This window comes from Zosterops lateralis, assembly GCF_965231275.1.
Source record: "Zosterops lateralis genome assembly, chromosome: 4".
In the NCBI taxonomy this organism is placed as follows: domain Eukaryota; kingdom Metazoa; phylum Chordata; class Aves; order Passeriformes; family Zosteropidae; genus Zosterops; species Zosterops lateralis.
The window spans coordinates 25,670,602-25,689,005 of NC_139765.1; the positions used below are offsets into that span (position 1 = coordinate 25,670,602).

Sequence of the window (18,404 nt, forward strand, 5' to 3'; positions counted from 1 at the left end):
GGCTTTTTGGTGTCCCTGGATGACTTTTACATACTAGGCAGCGGCTTGGTAATGTTGCAGACTACCAACAGTGTTTTCAATGAAACCCTTATTAAGCAAGTGGTGCCTGAATCCTTATTAGCTTGGCAGAGGGTCCGCATTGCCAACATGATGGCAAATGATGGCAAAACTTGGGCAGATACCTTCTCCAAGTGCAACTCTGGTAAGTACATCTTCATATGCATCTTAGAAAAAAAGATGTGTTCCCTCTATCTCTTGTACTTCTTTCCTTCCCTTGGCAGGACATGTAACTCTCTGTTCTCATACCCAGGAACCTACAACAATCAGTACATGGTTCTAGACCTGAAGAAGGTCAAGCTGCAGAGGAGCCTTGATGATGGTGCATTGTACATTGTTGAGCAGATCCCAACCCTTGTGGAATATTCTGATCAAACAAATGTTCTCCGGAAAGGTAATAGTTCCTATAGTAGTTGCTGGCTTAGGAAAACCATCTCTTTATGGCAACTGAGAGTTGTGTTTTGTACTAGGGAAGGATTTGTTGAACACTAGTCCTGAGTTTAAAGTAAGGAAGCCTTTTGTGAGCAATCCTCAGCTTTGCATGAGCATCCCTCTGTAGCTGGGTCAATTGCAATCTATTCATTTATCTGGTATGCTATGGCAGAAATGTAGTGAGCATCTGTGTCTCCTAGATGCAGAGGAGGGAAAAATAGACTGTCTCTTTGCTTGCTTGCATCCTTGCCTTTTTTCTGGTATTATTTTGCCCCGTCATAGAGACCAATGAGGGAAATGTGAGATCTGTTTGGAGCTAAAATACTAAATAACTATGACGCTGTGGGCTACTTGAAATGATTGTTGAGTGGGTCACCCTGCAAGAAGATGAAATTTTGAATACCAGAGAAGTTCTATGTTAAATTCATCTCCTGAACTTTTCTGGATCTGTTTTCTGGTAAGTATTTGCTCTTTAAAAGGTCCTTAAATTCCCTAACAAGACTAGCAACAACTTAATGGAAAACAAACAAAAATCCTGGTGAAGCTGAGGACTTGATATTTTCTGAGCTTGAGAAGAGCTAGCTCTTCTCAGGGGAAACTTTTCAACAGTTTTCTTTTTCCCAAAACAACCTTGTGTAAACAATATTTCTTTCCCATAACAACAGGGATTGTTGCTATTTCTGTTACTTAGCCAGTGGGAGAGGTGTCAGTCCTATGGACCAATAACATGCCTTTTAGGGTAGCATGTTATAAAAGGGCTGAATGAAATTACAAATAAAGCCTTCTGATTTCTACTGCCTTCTGACTGGAGTCAAGCATCTTTATTTTGTGTCCTAGTGTGACAGCCGAACACTCACTGTCAGGTTTAATTCTCAAGTATTTACTAGACATGTCATTAACAAAAAGCCTGAGCCTTAAGTGTCTGGTGCTTTGTGCTCCTTTCCCTAATCACATGCTGAGGGGATAAATTGGTGAATTGCTCATCATAATGATGGGAAATTTGTCTATGTTAGCAGCTAGGGTTGCTTCTCTTTGAAATTTTTCCTTGTGTCTAGCTTCTTGGAAAGTTCTGGCTTATTCCAGGCATTGCCATGTTGTCAGTATGGTTTTATAAGATATTTCTTATTGATAATTTGTAAAAGTCCCATATCTCTCTTAGGTATCTCTGTATCTTTTGGCTTCCTTTGCCTTGGGCTTCTCAATGCTCTATTGTGTGTGGGGTGCAGACAAAGAAGCTGATAGAGACATTCTAGCTCTGGCACTGGAAACATTGCAATCCCATCATGGCAGTGCTATACCTGTGCAGAGAGGCCAGGCTTGGCAGGTACCCTGAGTTCCTTTTCAGCAATGATTTTGGAGCAGTGTGGTATTCTCTGTAGGACTGAGCCCAACTCCTGGGCTTGGGGACACAGTGACTTCTTCCCTCTGAGATGTTGTAGCTGCTCTGTTCTCAAAGGTAGCAGCATGTATTAGAGGCTACACATTACTTCACACCTACAGTATGCCTTTTCCCAGGTATCTAGATGTACCTTGTGCATATTGGATAACAGAGCAGTCAGTCTCTGGGACTTTAAACATTAGGAGGATAGCCTTCAACACACACGGTGGGCTAAGCACTACCAAAGTGCATTTTTGGAGACCTCATCTGCTGTAAGCAGCAGATCTGAACTCCTCCATGCTGTGCAGAACACCAGACAAGTCCCATCAAGGCCCCTGCCTTGTTCCCAGGTGCTTGGAGCAGCTCAGGTAACGGAGTTTTATCTTTCTCAAGAGTAGTGCTGGCTTAAAGTCTTTGTTGAATAGCTGACCCTGGCACACTTCATAATTGCCATTTGGTCAGAATGAGTTTGCCACCAGCATTGGCTTTTTAAGTCTCTTAGAAGCATAAACCTAGAAACAACAGAGAATGAGAATTGAAATCTGTGGTGAACAAAGGCAGGTATTACTGTGGTAAGCCTTGTACTGAGGAAAAATGAAGCATTTTCTTATACAGGTTTAGAAATTGAAAGATTTTTTTTCTTTATGGCTTCTGCCATCTTGTTTTTTAGGCCAGTGCAGATGAGTTCTCAAAACCAGGCATCTCTTACGTTGCCCTTTCCAGGCAAAGATGTCCAGGTGCTTTCTGTATATTGACAAAGAAAACTGAGAAATCCTTTAGGTGATTTCTAAATGTGAGAGAGGGCAACTGTCTGGGGTTATGTACGTAACCAAGACAGCAACACGATCTCGAGTGAAGGAATATGTCACAGAAGTAGGCTGTTCATGTTTCTTGATGATGAATGAGTAATACATCAAAAGCAGCACATCAGAGCAAAACCTGGGATCTGAGTGGCTTCCACCACATGTACAATATTCTTATTGCTCTGTCTCTTGATATTGCTGATACCTTTTGCTCTCAAGGGACAGAGGAGGAAAGCATTTTGATTCAGGGATTTTTTGTTGCCTTCATGTCATCCCTTCCTTTCAACCTCACAGTCTCTCTTGACTTGCTTTTTGTCACTGTTCACCCTGCCAGGTTTCACTGGCTTATAGCAGCCCTTGGGTAAAGCCTGACTTAGATTGACTGCTGCACTCTCTGCATGGGGTTTAGAGTCTTGCAGAGCCCAACAGACAGAAGACCTCTTGCTGGAGGAGAACTTCAATAGCTTCCTCTGTTTTAGCAATTTTAACAAAGTTTTTCAAAGGTAGGAGAAAGGGGTCATATTACGCACTGTATTCATGTGAGACAATAGTTCCTTTTGGAATCACAGCTAAACTTTACTGGTTTGGAAGCTGATGTATCCGTATCCTCTGGCCTGTGTTGTTAGAGGCTGACAAGTTGCTCATTTCTGGAGGATGCCTGTATTACAATGTAGCCTGTACACAACCTGTTTCCTTCAGGAAGGCTTTAAGTCATGTAAGCGAATGCCAGCAGACAAGGTATTCCAGTCTTTCCTATCCTAGGCAGCTTGGGTACTGCTAGTGAGGCCTCCACTCAGACAGTGTTCCAGTGCTTATGCTATCTGCGTGTCTTTTGGTTTGTGTTTGTGCCTTTTGCTCCCAGTGAGTTCCAGTTGATTTTCTTGAGCTTCTTACACCAGACTCCTCACACTGTGCTGGGCTGATCTTAATATGTGGAGGCCTGCATTTAGCAGTGCCTAGATAGTAAATCTCTAAGCTAAATCCTGATGTGTGTGACTTGAGAATGAACAACAGGGAATGTTGGTGCTTTGGATACAACTTGAAAATGTGCTACTCTTGGGCCTAGCTCATGTTACATACTTGCTGCCTAAAAAAAAGAAAAAAATAGATGTTAAGGTATAGATATCTATTGAGATATTATTAGATAGATATCTATTGCTTATTCCAGGACTTGCCGTACCCACATTCTGACCTGGAAGGTCTCCTGGCTCTTTACAAGACCTTTCCACAGTGGTCTTCTTTCAGGCAGTTTTATGTCACCTACCTAAAATTCTTCTCCAGAATCCTGCCTGGCATCCTTTGCTCTTCAGAGTTAACAGAACTGCAGGATTGCTTTTGGAAAAGTTAGAGTAAGGCTCTGCTCTGCTGATCAATCACTTCTTAACCTTCAAAGGCAGCTACTGGCAAATGTGCAGCAATCCCCCATCTTTCTTTATCACTGTGTGTAACCCCCACTGCACAAAGTATGTGTGTGGTGGCCTGCCTCCTGTTCACCCCAAGTAGCTCTGTGGTCTTCATGTGTTTGTGTGTGTCAGTCCCTTCCTGACACCTCATCATGGGGTGTTGTTCTGCTTTGCTGAGCTGGGAAGGGGGCAAAACCAGACAGGCTTCAGGCCTCTCATTGTGAAGTTTGGTGAAGGTAAATGATCTTGCAGTCCTTTGAGGTTCATCAGGGAAACCTCTGCAACAGGGCTGTGGCCATGCTGCATGTTTAGGCTCCTGCATGTCTGATCTTAGCTGTTTTGCAGGATGAGTCCTGAGGGTGGAAGTCTGGGGGCGAGTTGCCTGGGCATGCACAGTCTCCAGTAGTGTTACACTGGGAGTCAACCCTGGTCGTGCCAGTGACTGTTGCCTTACTGTGCTCAAACCAGTTTTCTATGTTGTTCCTAGACATGCTATTAAGGCAATGCAACATGGAAAATTATTTAGTTTTCTGATACAAGCAAGAGCATCCAGCTTTTCCAAGTGATTAACAGATTTGTCTCTGGCAGGTTACTGGCCTTCATACAATATCCCTTTCCATGAAAAGATTTACAATCTCAGTGGGTATGCATCATACGTTGTCAAGTATGGCATGGATTTCTCCTATGAGCTTGCTCCAAGAGCAAAAATCTTCCGTCGAGACCAGGGCAAGGTGACCAACTTGGAAAGCATGAAGTACATCATGAGATACAACAGTAAGACACGTGTTCATGCGCTGTGGAGCTGATCTTAATAAGTAGTGTTACTTTTATTTCTTGGGTTATAGTGGGAAGCTGCAGCTTCACATACGGATCAGTTATATTGTCCTAAGTGCAGAATACACTCAAAGCAAAAAAGGTAACAAAAGCATACTTTGTAGGTAAGAAACTGGGCTAAAATTGCTCTATCAAGAACAAGGCCCCTTTGGCTTGTTACTTGACTTTTCGAGAAAGCTTCTGACTCCAAGAGACTTCATGGACCGCTGTTACCTAATACATCTACAGCCTGTCAATCTTGAAAGCCTTAAATCCTAAGCTACAGTTAGATGTGATCAGACCTGAGAATTTAATGTAAAACTTAATGTCTTTTGCCATGTTCAGGTAAATGGTCTTTTTCAAGTGGCATAGAGTTAATTTTCTTAGTGGTTAATACAGTAGTGTGTTTTGGATTTATTATGACAGTAATGTTGATAGTTTAAGTATTACTTAAACTCTGTTGTTTTAGTTGTTGATAAGTCAAGGACTTTTCAGTTTCCCATGCTCTGCCAGCGAGCAGGTACACAAGAAGCTGGTAGAGCATGGCCAGGACATCTGACCTGAAGTGGCCATACGAATGATATTCCATACCACTAAACCTCATGCTTATTGCGTAAACTGTGGGAATTGGCTGGAAGGGGCTGATCACTGCACAAGGATGGGCATTGCACTGGTCAGCACATGTTGCAATTGTATTGTCAGTCACTTGTTTCTCTCAGGGTTTACTTCTCTTGCCCTCCCTCTCCTTTTAAATTTTTATTATTAACAATTCAGTTATTGAAATTGTTGTAATCTCAACCCATGGTTTTTACCATTTTCCGATTCTTTTCCCCATCCCATGAGGGGTGGGGTTTGGAGGGATGTGGATGAACAGTTGTGTGCTACTTAATTGCCAGCGGGGATTGAACCAGGAGAGTGGGTAAGACTGTTTTCTCCTGACCAGGGTTCTCCTTAACTGGATTAAACCCAGTTTAATTAACTTCTGGCTAAGCCCATCTCGAAGTACTGATAGCTTTAGATGTATATTTTTGTTCCCAATTATAGGAAGCTTGCTTATTACTGGGCTTGAGGTTTGGGAGGCCTCTCCCTGGGTGGGGTATTGTTCCTGTCTGGGCTGTGAGTTGCAGCATGATCATAGATGCTGAGCTCACCACCTTCCTTCCCCTCCTGGCTTGCAGCTACTGCAGTAGGTGTTCAAAGGTTTTGCTCCTTGACACTTATTTTAATCCAGAACACGAAAACAAAGGCTCTCATTGCTGCATTTCCCCCTCTCCCAACCCCCCCTTCACCCCCACAACCTGCTACTTCCATTTCTCTCCTGATAAAGTTTCTGCAAGCTTTCGTCATGTGGAATTTCATCAGGTGGAATTGCAGATATTTGTGGTTAGAGGTTGGCAGTGGTGCCCCTGGGATGCAGAAGTAGCTGTATGGTCTTGAATTAGGAGCTTGTCTACTTAATGTCCTGAGTGCTGACCTGTAGCTGGTACCTAGGGAGAAGCACAAAAGCAATGTGACAGAGTGCAGTAACTCACCTTTTAGTGGCTCTAGTACTTGACATCAGCTTTTTGTGAGGGGGCTAACTTTTTTTTCTTTTCTTCTGCCCTTCCCACCACATTTCACCCCAGACTATCAGCATGATCCTTATGCTGAACACAATCCTTGCAACACCATTTGCTGCCGGGAAGACCTGAATCCTTCTTTACCAGTGCCTGCAGGCTGCTATGACTCCAAGGTAAAATTACCTCAATTTCAACATCTGCTGAATGTTTGCTGCAGCCTGTTTGTGCTTCTGTCGGACCTGTAGCATGTTTCTCTGCACCAGGGCAAGCATGGCCAGGCATGTCTGTTCCTTCTTTTCATGCTGTCCCAGTGCTTGGGTACCTCCTCAGATGGGAATTTTCTGCAGAGTCTCATTTTCTGTCCCTGGCATTAGTCCTGGCATAGTGGCAGAGGATACAGGGAGAGGTGTATGAAACAACTACTTCCGTGGGAGCTTGTGGTATTCAGGGGTTAAACCTCAAAGCCTTACAGCAGGAAATGAGTCTTCAGCTCGATCAGGGAAAGAGACTGTTGTCTCAGCCTCCTGTTCATGAGGACTCTGTGGGTGCCTCCCAGAGCCCACAGGAATGTGGTTGCAGTCTCACTTTAGGTTTACATTTACAACAGCCTGGCTCTCTAGTAAGACACCTCTCTCTGCAAAATTGCTTTCTGAAAAGTTCAGTGGAGATCACTTTGCATTTTAGGAGGGTGTGGGAAAGTCCTTAGACCCACTGTCCTGGAGAAAGTGGCATTTGTTTTAGGCAGGTTATATGGTATTTTCACTGTGAAGAGCAATGCCCAAGTAAGCAGCTGTGCAGCCCTGTTGTGCTCCCAGAGCTAGGTAATACAAGAAGAATGCAGAAAATGGCTTTGTAGAGGAGTCTGGTAAGGGAGTGGTCAGTGCATCTGCAGTGCCTTAGCCAGCAGTTAGGCAAGGGGAATGGGCTGGGCTGGAGGTGAAACAGGGAACCTAAGAGGGGCATTGAAAGAACCCAAAGCACAGGCCAAACTTCTTCTAGTTATAAACTCTACAGACAAATTTATTGTTTGAGTTTGGCAAGATGGAGCAGACAGGAGACCTTTTTGGAAACAATGAAGGAACAGTGCAGAGCCTGAGTAGCAGTATTAACTCTGTGCTGCATTTCTCCATTCCCAAATTGCCTTGACATGACCCAGGGGATGGCCCAAGTGCTCAACATGCAGCAGAGCTTAGGGCAGACCCCCTCATCTGGCCTGCTGCAGCCCCATGAAACCAGGGAGGGTTGTCCTGAGGGCCAATGCTCTGGCTCTTTCAATCTGGCTAGTGCAAGGGCTAGACAGCAAGTGTGGACTTTGTGGTTTGCTGGTGCCCTCCAGCACTGGGTGCTGCATAACTGGAGATGCCTCTGCGCAGGGGAGGAATTGCTGCCTGTGTATGTTTCCCTCTGCTCACTTCCCTCACCTTATTATCAAATCCCACAGAGCTGTTCCTGCTGTCTGGGATGGCAATGTGTCAACCCTCACACTGCCCTTTTGCCCTGGGTTCCTGTGCTTTGTTCCAGGTATCAGATTTCAGGCTGGCTGCAGCCTTGACAGCCTCCGCCATCAATGGCCCTCCAGTGCAGGGTGGTCTCCCCGTCTTCAGCTGGAGACGGTTCAACCGCACGCGGCACCAAGGCCTGCCGGAGTCATACAACTTCAATTTTGTCACCATGAGGCCGATCCTGTAAAACGAGCATCAATTGCCACAAGTGGATTTTTTTTTAAATGGAAATTTTATTTCTTGTGAAATAAATTGACCTAGATGTCCACATCCCTGTGCCTTGTACCTGCCTTCCCATGTCCTGCCTGCTAGGCACTTTGTACTGATATTGACTGCTTTTCTGCAATCCAAAGCACGTTCCTTTCTTCTGAGCTGTTTGGTTGGCCCTTCCTTTGATTAGGATTGATGAGAAGCAGGTGGCACAGCTTTCTGTTGATCTGAGCCATCCTCACAGCTGTTCCCAGAGCAGGAGTGAGGAGCAATGCCACCAGTGAGACCCATCTGTTTCTAGTAGCAACAGGGCACCTGTCTCCAGGACTGGGCCGAGCCAGGTGGCTGTTTTGGGCCATGATGGCCTTACCTCAGTGCTGGCTTGATGTCTGCTTTTTGTCTGAGTAGTGTGCTGCAAGTTGCTTCCCATCAAGTGTGTGTTCTCCATGGCAGGATCAGTCTGTTCTATACAGGATGTGGCTTTCATTGTCATTGTCAAGACTTCCTTTGTGTGGAAGGAAGCAGCTCACAATGTCAGGCTGCAAAAGAGGATGAAGGGAAGCAGCCTGATGCTTTGGAATTGCCCCCACCCCAGGCTACAGGGATGGAAATGTAATGCAATGGATCTCGTACAAGGGATCTCTTGGAATAGATCAGCCCATGCAGTTGGTCAGTGCCATCTTTACCTGCTCTCTCAGCTGTGGCAGGGGAATGTGACAGTGAAATAGATGGCTGTGAGGGCCAGGGCTGTGCACATTACTCTTAGTTACCTGTGTTTACACCAAGGAGTTGAGTCACTGGGCTGTTTTGTGCTAGATATTCCATGTGTAATTAAGTAAAACAAAATAAACAGCTCTTTCCTCATGTCCTTGAAGGTCCAAGCTAAACAGTGCACAGAACTGCCTGTGTTATGAAGGTGAAGAATGATGAGCAGTGTGAGGTTTTAATGAAGCCTCTAGAGTTTAGCATGTGTGATGGGGAAGTGAGCAAGTTATGGCAACATGGGTGAGGTTCTACCTAAGTATTTGGCTGTCGTGGTAAGGGTGATTTTTGCCAAGGGAAGAGGGAGACCAGAAGTTACTGTTGTTGACGATGAAAAATCCATGAAGGGTTTGAAATGATTTGTTTGCTGAGGTAGGTGTGAGATGCTGTGTGCACAGACCTCCTTCATGTGGTGGTAGAGCCACTGCCACAGGTTGGATTGAATTGACCTGGATTGAACAGGCTGCAGCAGGCGTTGAGGTGGACGCTTAAGGAATGGAGTTTGGTCATGAAGAGCAGTGCAAGGATCTGAGCTGGCAGCAGAGGACCAAGAATCAGCTGCTTGTTTGAAACTGGAAGTACAGAGGGGCTGGAGGATGGCTTGACTTCATTGTCACTCCTAGACAACACAGCAACATTGCAGGATGTATTTACTGCTTTTTCACACAGTTTTATATAAAAATGCAAATTGAGAAGTACTGTTTAAAAGTTGGTCCCCAGGAAATTGCAATTTCCCCAGGAAATTGCCAATGGATGACTGCAGTGAACAGTGATTTTACCCAGGACACAGCTAGATGCTTCCACCTGCAGGAAGTGGAGCTGTGTGGCACCTCTGATGTGCCCATGACATGACAAAATATGCCTGGAAATGGCAGCTCTGCCCTCCTCTCACCTTGAGCTTCCTACCCTGAGGTATGACGTGCTTTGTGCTCCAACCCTCAGTTGTGGGAAAACAGAGCTCTACTATAAGAGTCCCTTTCTGTAATTAAATATTTACACCAATAGGACTTTGTGAGCCTTTGGACTCCAATCTCTGTGACTGTGATTATTGCTTTTGCCTTTGGTTGTGCTGCTAAAGGCTGCTGCATTCCTTTTGCTGTGCTGTACTTTGTGCTCTCTTTGTTGCCAGGCCAGCTGGGTCTAGCTCCTCGTCCCTGCACAGCTTCATTAGTGACCAGAGGAGGCTTTGATAGGGATTCATGGCCCTGTAGGCAGGTGCAAAAGAACTGACAGCTACATGAAGTTTAAAGGTCTTTTTGAGTATCTTATTTCCCTCTGCAGATCCCACTTGGAATAAAAATAGAAGGTATGCTCTAAGCAGAGGATTTGTGCAGAAGTTGCCACCTCTTTCATACCCTGCTTCCAGGTTTTTCCAAGTCTTGTGGCTTCTAACACTTTAACTTCAGCTTTCCAGGTTTGAGACTTAGTTTGTGGGGATGGAAGTGGTTGTGATAAATTTCTCTTGCCATAATGAAAATTTCTCTTCAGTCAATGCCTAGAGGACATGACTCAGCAGAACTATCAAAATTGTCACATATAATGCAAGCTTTCACATGCTTTACCATTCTCCTTTTCTGAAACTCCGTAGCAAACTCACCCCTCCTGGTTCTAGTGGTCATACTCTGCACAGCCTCAACTCTTAACAGGGGCCAGTCTGTCACAGCATCCTCTCTCTGTAGCAGGAGACACCTGGGCAAGGTCTTAGCAGTGCCTGTCCAGGCCAGGCTGCACAGCACTTCTTTGGCGGTCTCCTGGTGCTGTGCTGCTGGCTCAGATTTGCTTCCCAGCCGACTGCTGGGGTCCTTTCAGTTTCCTTAGCAGAAGCATCAGTGGTGTGCAGAAATGCACTTCACTGTTTGTACATTCTGCTCTGGGGGTGTAGCACTTACTTCCTTACCTACCATGGAATGTGTACCAGAGCTACCCTGCAGCAGAGTGAGTGTTCTGCATGTTCACGTTCTCATCTTGCTTTTCTTCAGCAGAAACCTCAATTACAGCAGTGCTTGAGCAGAGTTGTTATGCTGTATTTGATGATAAAACATAGGTTCTGCACTATGTGCAGTACATATGCTCTTAGTCTAAATAGGCAGTTTGAGAAACTCAGGACTTTCAAGTGGGATTGTGCTGAGGCATCACTTCACAAGAGTCCATCATCTTTTGGTCAGTGACTTGAAGCAAATTTTAGCAAGCACATGGAAACTAATTATTACCATCACAAATTAATTATATGCCCTTGAAGTACAGGCTCAGCACTAACTCAGAGTAGGCATGTCATAACTCCATGTTCTAAGTACTTTGAGTTCTCTACAATTTGGCATCAGAGTTGGGTCTAAGAGGCAGATTTTCCCAGACTGTCTTCTAGTCCAGCTGTTTATTGGTCCCATATGAGTTGCACAACATCTGTCCTGGTGGCGTTCCTGGCTTCTGCCCTTGAAGCAGCTGAGTGGGGTGCAGAGCCCTTCATAATACCTGCACTGAATCACGCTTTTATTAATCCTGATTTCATTATCCCTGAGTGATGCACTTCGTGCTGTGCACAGCAGTTGCTCCCTGGCCAGGTGAGTGGGCCCTCATGCTTGAAGGGTGCTCTGAAAAATTCCAGTACTTTGTCCAAAGCCTCTTGCTGAAAGAATGACCATTGCTTCAGAGGTCAAACTTGATATCTTGGAGGGCAAGGAAATCAGCACCACCAACTGGATTTCCATTCCTGTATTCATTTGAAGCAACTTGGATGTGCAAGTCACTATTCTGTCTGTCCATGCTTTGCAAGAAATGCATGGAAGGCACCTTGCTGGAAGTTACAGCATTGCTTTGTTTTTTTGCTTCTGTGAGGGCAGCACCATGCAGTCGACTTCCTGGGAATGACCAAGAGCCAAACCTTTGCTGCTCAATGTTACTTGAGCAAGGTGGCAACGCCTCTGAAGAGGAGGAGCAGGGTCTGGGCTCTTTTTTGAGAGTTGCCTTCTGAGGTGTTAGGAACTAAGCACAGATGACTCAAAATGTTAAAAACCCAGTAGTTTTATTTCAAAGTATAAATTCCAGGCTTGTCAGACAAAACCCCACTACAGTTAACACAGACACACACTAATCTACAGTACATACAAAAATGGGGAAAGCTGGCAACTCCCCAGGTAAAGTTGGACATTAAATCAGTCCTACATTTTTTTCTTCTGTATTTACAAGTCTAGCTGCAAAACAAAACAAGAAATGAGATATGGAGTTTTTCAACAAAAGATTTTGCACATTTGACTTCTGCTAGCAAATAAATTACTAAAGCTGAACAGGAATCCCTGAACAACTACTAGTCAGCTATCTTATTTACAGCTATACCCTATTAATTTAAGACAGCAGTACAGATATATATATATATATGTGTGTGTGTGTATATATGTGTGCGTATATGCACACATCTATACATATATATAGGTATATGTATATAAAAGAGAAGAAGAAAAGAATGCTCAGCCTGCCTAATGACAATGACAAAGATGTCTTTTTTAACTTAAAAGGGATGAAAAGGAAAATTCATTGATTTGCTTTCTCCTAGCTATCCTTAATTTTTTCCTTCTCCTCTCAGAATGTGTTTGGAAGGAAATAGATCTGCATGGCAGGGCTGGCTTAGTGTCATTTGATCTCCTCTCCCTCCAGTGTTTTCATACAGTGCCCACCCCTACCCAAATCAACAAATTAAAAAAATATATATTTAATATATCAAGCTTCTATTTAAAATATCTGCATAGGTATTTTTGACAAAAGGAGAATACTCAAAGGGTGTAAAAGAAGGCAGAATCACAACTTGATTTTGTACAGTGTATTCAATACTCATCCTGGGGACTGACTGCCTCAGGAACAGACGTGACTCATCCCTACATATAATATCAGTTTTTACTTATAAATGTACAGTGACTGTACATTTAAGACAGCATCAAGGAAGGGCTGAAGTGGCTATTTATGTTACAGTACAAAATGATGTTCAGATGCTACCACTGAGCTGAGTCATGGTCGCAGTGAAGACTGAGGCATTTTGCCTTTGTTTTCAAAGGAAGCAGGGTAAGACTCCTTAATTTTACAGGGAGAACACTATGGGTGTTTCGAGCCTTGTGCTAAAAACTTTGGGAATGGGTGTCTCAGTGCTTATGCTCAATGGTTTAACATGGCCAAGGGCAGCACAAACAATTCCAAGGAGCAATGTCAGACCAATGCATAGGGAAGCTGCTCAGAGCATGGAAATAATTACAGGCTGAGAGCTCTGTATCCTTGTGTTTTCTGAAGCTGCCACTGGAGACATTACAGATGCTATACCTACAGTCTACCCTCTCTTAGCATTTATGTTTTTGTATCCAATGAAGTTTTTTAGCCGTGCTGCAATATAAAAGAGGCCAGTGAAGCTGTAACTAGGAGAAATGCAGAACACTATTTTGTCATCAGCACTCCACAGCAGGGCTCCTTTCCAAATAGATGAACTAAAATTACTTTCAACCTGGACATCCAGATGCCCTTGTATCACACAGAGAAAAAACTCAAACCTAAAACAAACCAGAAAGTAAATGAGGATGGAAAACAGACGTGTAGTCAATGCTGTTTGCAAAAACACGGGTAACTCAGTCCAAGGCAGTATGGCTGAAATGTCATGTACCCAGAGGCAGCAGCAGGACACAGGATCACAGAATTCAGATACAGAGTTAGGAACAACTTTACACCAAGATATTGAAAGATGGAAAAACTTGCATTAAGTCCAGAGAAGAAACCAAACCAAACACTTCATTTTAAAAGCCATATGGAATTTTTTTAGCACATTTAAAAGTGGATTATTGGAAGGCTTCAGCAATTGACACTTTTCATTAATGAAGAGACCAGTCTAGAAGTTCAGTATTAACACACGTGTACTGAATGTTGCAATATTTTGGTAATACTTTCAAATAAAATCTGTAAATGAAACAAACTGTTTCTGATTGATTGTTGCTAGCAGAAAGTTTCTCAATAGTTTTAATCTCTCTGGGAGGTAAAGGATAATAAAACCATCAGCCACTTGATTACATGGGCAAAACTGCCATGAGGGAAGGAACTGAGCACTACTTGTGTCTGTTAGCAAACTCACTGCAGAGATCTGCTCCACAGTGACAGTGACTGCACAAAACTGGCATAGTTCTCCGAGCATCAGTGATTTAGGGACTAGCTCCCTTGGAGGTCTCCACAGCAAACTAGGCACCTCAAAATTAAGCCATGCTTTATCACATACTTCTCCACCAGTACTTGCTCAAGATACTGAAATCAGACCTTTAACTGCCCTACTGGAATAAAACAACAGGGAAGTAATCTTTCACCCCAAAGCTGCAATGTCTTTAGTCAACAAGGGTGTCTCAGAAAATCCTTCCAAAAACCCAGAACTGCTGCCACATAGACCAGAAATGGATCTGTCTTAACAGAAGCCAGTTTTTACAGTCAGTTCAGTGAACTAAACCTTTAGTAAATAAAAAATAATGTTCTTTCTCTAATGATGCAGTGCACAAAGCCTCCAAATGGAATGACAGACCATCCTTATTAACACCTCCACTGGAGAAAAGAAAATACTCTAATTGCACCCCCTGCCTATCCCAAAGGAGACAAAACTAAGAACAAGGGATATCTAAATGGAAGCTCAAGCTATAACAAAGCTCATGTATAGTTTGGGCTGGAATCACAACTAAATAAATGAAGTAAGTTCTAGGTTGTATCCTCATGTTTATTTTAACTTTCAAGCAGTAAAATTTCATAGTACTGATATGGCCAATAGCTCTTTGGTACCTCAAAGACACATTAAAAATTGCCCAAGGACTTGACAGCCATCAACTGGAAACAGCTGTTCTAATGTCTATTACAGAACTCTTTATAAGAACCCATAAATATTCCATAAATAGACTAAATGCATTATTAAATAATTATCCCTTGAAATAAGCAAATAAAACATTTACTTAAACACAGAAAAATTCAAGGCATTTTTGATAATTGGCACCAGAAATACAGGGAAAACTGCAGTTCAGAGGAAAGGCTACACATTGTTCATACATGGTGTGAACCTTCTCTGAGGATACTTGGATTTAGCCAGAATTTTTGCTTGCCCAAATCAACAGAACTGCTATACTTTTAAATGCAAGTTTCCATACAGAGAATATCCATTACTCACCTGAGAGAAGTGACACTAACAGCTACATGAAGCAGTGCAGTAAACCAGATAGGTCTACACTACCATTACTTTCAGTGTAAAGGTTCTAAAAAAAGGAACAACACAGAATCCATAAACTCAAAGCATATTTCATCAGCCCTGTTTAGGGATTTAACTTCTCTCTGACACTTCTTTAATCTTGCTTCACACTTCAACGTGTTGGTTTTGAAAAAGAGAGCACTGAAATGAAAAAATGTCATGCTCTGCAGTTTTGCTATATGGTGAAGTGGATTAGAAAATATTCTTTCCCCTCTAAACCCACAGTTTGGTTCTATTGGGCAGGAATGCAACTGACAATTGCCAAAATTAAAACCTTGCATCTGTTTTTTTGTCCAGGTGCATTACAACTTTGTTCTGCAAAAAGCAAGTTTAACATGTCAAGGACAGCAGGGGAGATGCACCAATTTCTTTTCTCAGCTCAGAAACATCATGAAAGCATCTATTAACATTTGCAATCACTCACAAGGTTTAGGCCAGTGTCTAAAATAGTTTCTAAACCCCCTTGGCTGTGTTTGCTTTCTGCAGAGGCAGGCAGGTGATGGGAGAGAGAAGCACACTAGGAAGCCATCTCCTTTTGTACTCACTGAGTATCCAAACGAGTGCAAAGAGGTAGAAGCTTTCATGGCACCGCACCATGGGGGTTTCTTCTTTGGCTGAATTGCAGCATACAGCTTTCCCAAAAGAACCAGGAAAGGCTCTGGTGGAAAATAATGTCTGTATACTCAACATTCTTGACAGGACAAAAACAACTACTCAGGAATTACAGTGGGGAAAGGGTTGAATGATACTGCAGATAAGAATAAATTCACCATCAGCAGATGTTACGCTTTCTTGTCTTTACAGAAATACTAATTAATTACTGCAGGCCTGGAAAATGAGAAGCACTGATAAAAGATTAGAAGGGTAAAGGGAAAAATAACTCCAAGCAAATAAAAGAACACCACAAGGTATTCTGGCTACATTTTATTTCTGAAATTATTCTTTAAGGCACAAAATAAACCTAAAAAATAGGGCTGGATGTATGAGGGGAGGGACAGAGAAACTGTCTGAACTAGAGAGGTGTGAATGCAGTCTTTACAAGTTCAGATCTGATCTGGGAAGGCTCCCAGAGTGAGTAGGGGAGGATGGTGAAAATAGAGGAGCATTCTTACTTAGAAGAGGTAGGAGGTTGTGGGATAATTTACTTTTTTTTTCCTACCACCTCCAAATTTACACAGGTTCCTGGCCAGACTCAAGTTCCCTTCCCTCCCCTCAGAGAGCTTATTACAGTTTGTAAGGTAAGACCAGACCACTCAAGCCTCCAGTACAAAAAGTGAGACCTTGAATCACACTTCATGTCACAGCCTGCTCATAGAATGCTGGGGGGAAGAGGGAGATCATTCTTGCTCTTGTGTTGGTGTTTCAATAGACATTACAGATGTGTATGTTTTACTTCAGACAAACTGCAATTTACTATTTTGTTTCCACTCTGAAGCAGAATCCCAGGCATTCAGGATGCTCTTGGATAAAGGATAGCAGGTATCTAGGTAGAACACCTGTCGTGGAAGGAAAAACAAAATTTTCAAACGGCCAATGACATGAACTATTCAGAAGAAACAGGCTCTCTTGCTGCAGGTCAGACTTTATTTTTCTTTTGGTTCTGAATTCATGTAGTGTATCACACGACTGTCTAAAATAATCCTGCAGAGTGGGTTTAAAGGTGAATTACATGCATGGGATCAACTCCTCCCAAAACTCGGGTAATTCTTGATAGCAGGATAGGTTTAAAGGGTCCAAAGATCTCTAGTTTAACTGCTCTGGGAAGAGATGACATCTGTGGACTGGGGGTCACAGAAGGGTCCAAAGCGTCCATAGATATCCTTAGCCCGGACTGCAAAGTAGTATTTGCTGCCAGACACGAACTGTGTCAGAGTGCATGCCATGGGCAGTGGCAGTGCCTTCACCTCCCCAATCTTCTTCCACTGTGAGGGCATGGTGGCACTGGGGTCCTCATGGTAGGCATACAGGTGGTAACTGTCCACAGTGGCACAGCTCCGGTCCACCTCCATCACGCTCCATGACAGCACAATCCCATTCTGGCTCTGTACCCGAGCCAGTTTCAGCTGTGGTTTTTGAGGTGGAGAAGTGCTGGCAGCTTCGGGGGGCAGACGTGGTGGCTGTGGTGCCTCTGGAAGTGGGGCAGGATGTATAGGGCGTGGTGGCTCCTAAGCAGCATAAGAGCAATAAGGGAAAGGTCAAAATCTACAGCAATGCAAGGAGGCTTTAATTCATCATTCCCCAGGTAACTGGAAACAGATGAGCCTGCAATCACCCACCCATCACAACTCTCAGTCCTGTGTGCAGAGGCAAGGTGGCAGCAGCAGCAAATGATTAGAAGGGGTGGGACCAAGGATGCCATAAATTCTTAAGTTATTCTCATATAAAAACCTAGTTGTGCAAATGATCCTTGCTACAGTAATTTCCCTGTATCTTCTTTGCTTCCCAGTCAGGAGGGTATGAACTCAACACTGTGCCCTTTACCAGGACTGAGCAAGCAGGTTCACCATGACTTTGAGCCAATCTACGTTTGCGCTCCTGTTCCCACAGCACCTGACACCCCAGGCAGGGCATTAAACTGACAGCTCATCATCTTTTCTACAGACAGGTATTCAGTCACAAAAGAAAGAAAGGGTAATGGTGCCACATAGATTGTATCACCTTAAATTGATCACAAAAGCTCAGCCTCACTTCCCGCAAAATTTTGAAATGAGGGTACAAATGTGTCTTTCCAGTGATACTTCTTTTTTATACAGCAAAAACAGTCCTAGGTCTCTCATTTATATTAGTTAAGATGAATTTAGGAATGGGGTTACAGTGCTTTGAGCCTGAGATCTTTCAGGCTGGCATCTGGTGTAGTTTTTGGCATCTTAAGTGTTCTATGTGGTATTTGCTCAATTTATTCTCATTATTTATCACTGGAGAGTGCATTAAGTTGATGGTGTCTAGATGAAAGGATGGTAAGCCATCTTCTTGGTAATATATTTATCATTTCAGGACACCATAAGTAAAGTGATTGCCCAACAGTGAGTGTACAAGCAACATATTTGAAATTATATTAAATGAGTCAGAGAAAATTCTTGAATTCTTACCAAAAGGGGTTTTAAGTGATGCAGAAGTAATCACCCTCAACATTGACTAAAAACCTCTGGAGTTGACAACCTTGGAGATTTGGTCTGTGCCTTGTTCTCCTACTTCAGTTCTGCAAACAGCTGTACTGAAAACTGGTCACCCAATTCATAGCCAA

At 43.3% G+C, this 18,404-nt stretch overlaps 2 protein-coding genes across 3 annotated transcripts in view; one reads left to right on the forward strand and one right to left on the reverse strand.

Annotated features, from left to right (window-relative positions):
- Positions 1–8,215, forward strand: part of PLBD1 (phospholipase B domain containing 1) — a 37,642-nt gene extending 29,427 nt beyond the window's left edge. The window contains exons 7-11 of the mRNA XM_083859737.1: positions 2–202; positions 311–451; positions 4,662–4,847; positions 6,512–6,618; positions 7,967–8,215. Of these exons, the coding sequence (XP_083715863.1) occupies positions 2–202; positions 311–451; positions 4,662–4,847; positions 6,512–6,618; positions 7,967–8,134 (803 nt within the window). The 3' untranslated portion in view covers positions 8,135–8,215. The remainder of the gene's footprint in view (position 1; positions 203–310; positions 452–4,661; positions 4,848–6,511; positions 6,619–7,966) is intronic.
- Positions 8,216–11,921: 3,706 nt separating this feature from the next.
- The window catches only part of ATF7IP (activating transcription factor 7 interacting protein), a 61,047-nt gene continuing 54,564 nt past the window's right edge, over positions 11,922–18,404 (reverse strand). For both annotated transcript variants that reach the window (XM_083859735.1, XM_083859736.1), the window contains exon 15: positions 11,922–17,325. In XM_083859735.1, the coding sequence (XP_083715861.1) occupies positions 16,909–17,325 (417 nt within the window). In that variant the 3' untranslated portion in view covers positions 11,922–16,908. The remainder of the gene's footprint in view (positions 17,326–18,404) is intronic.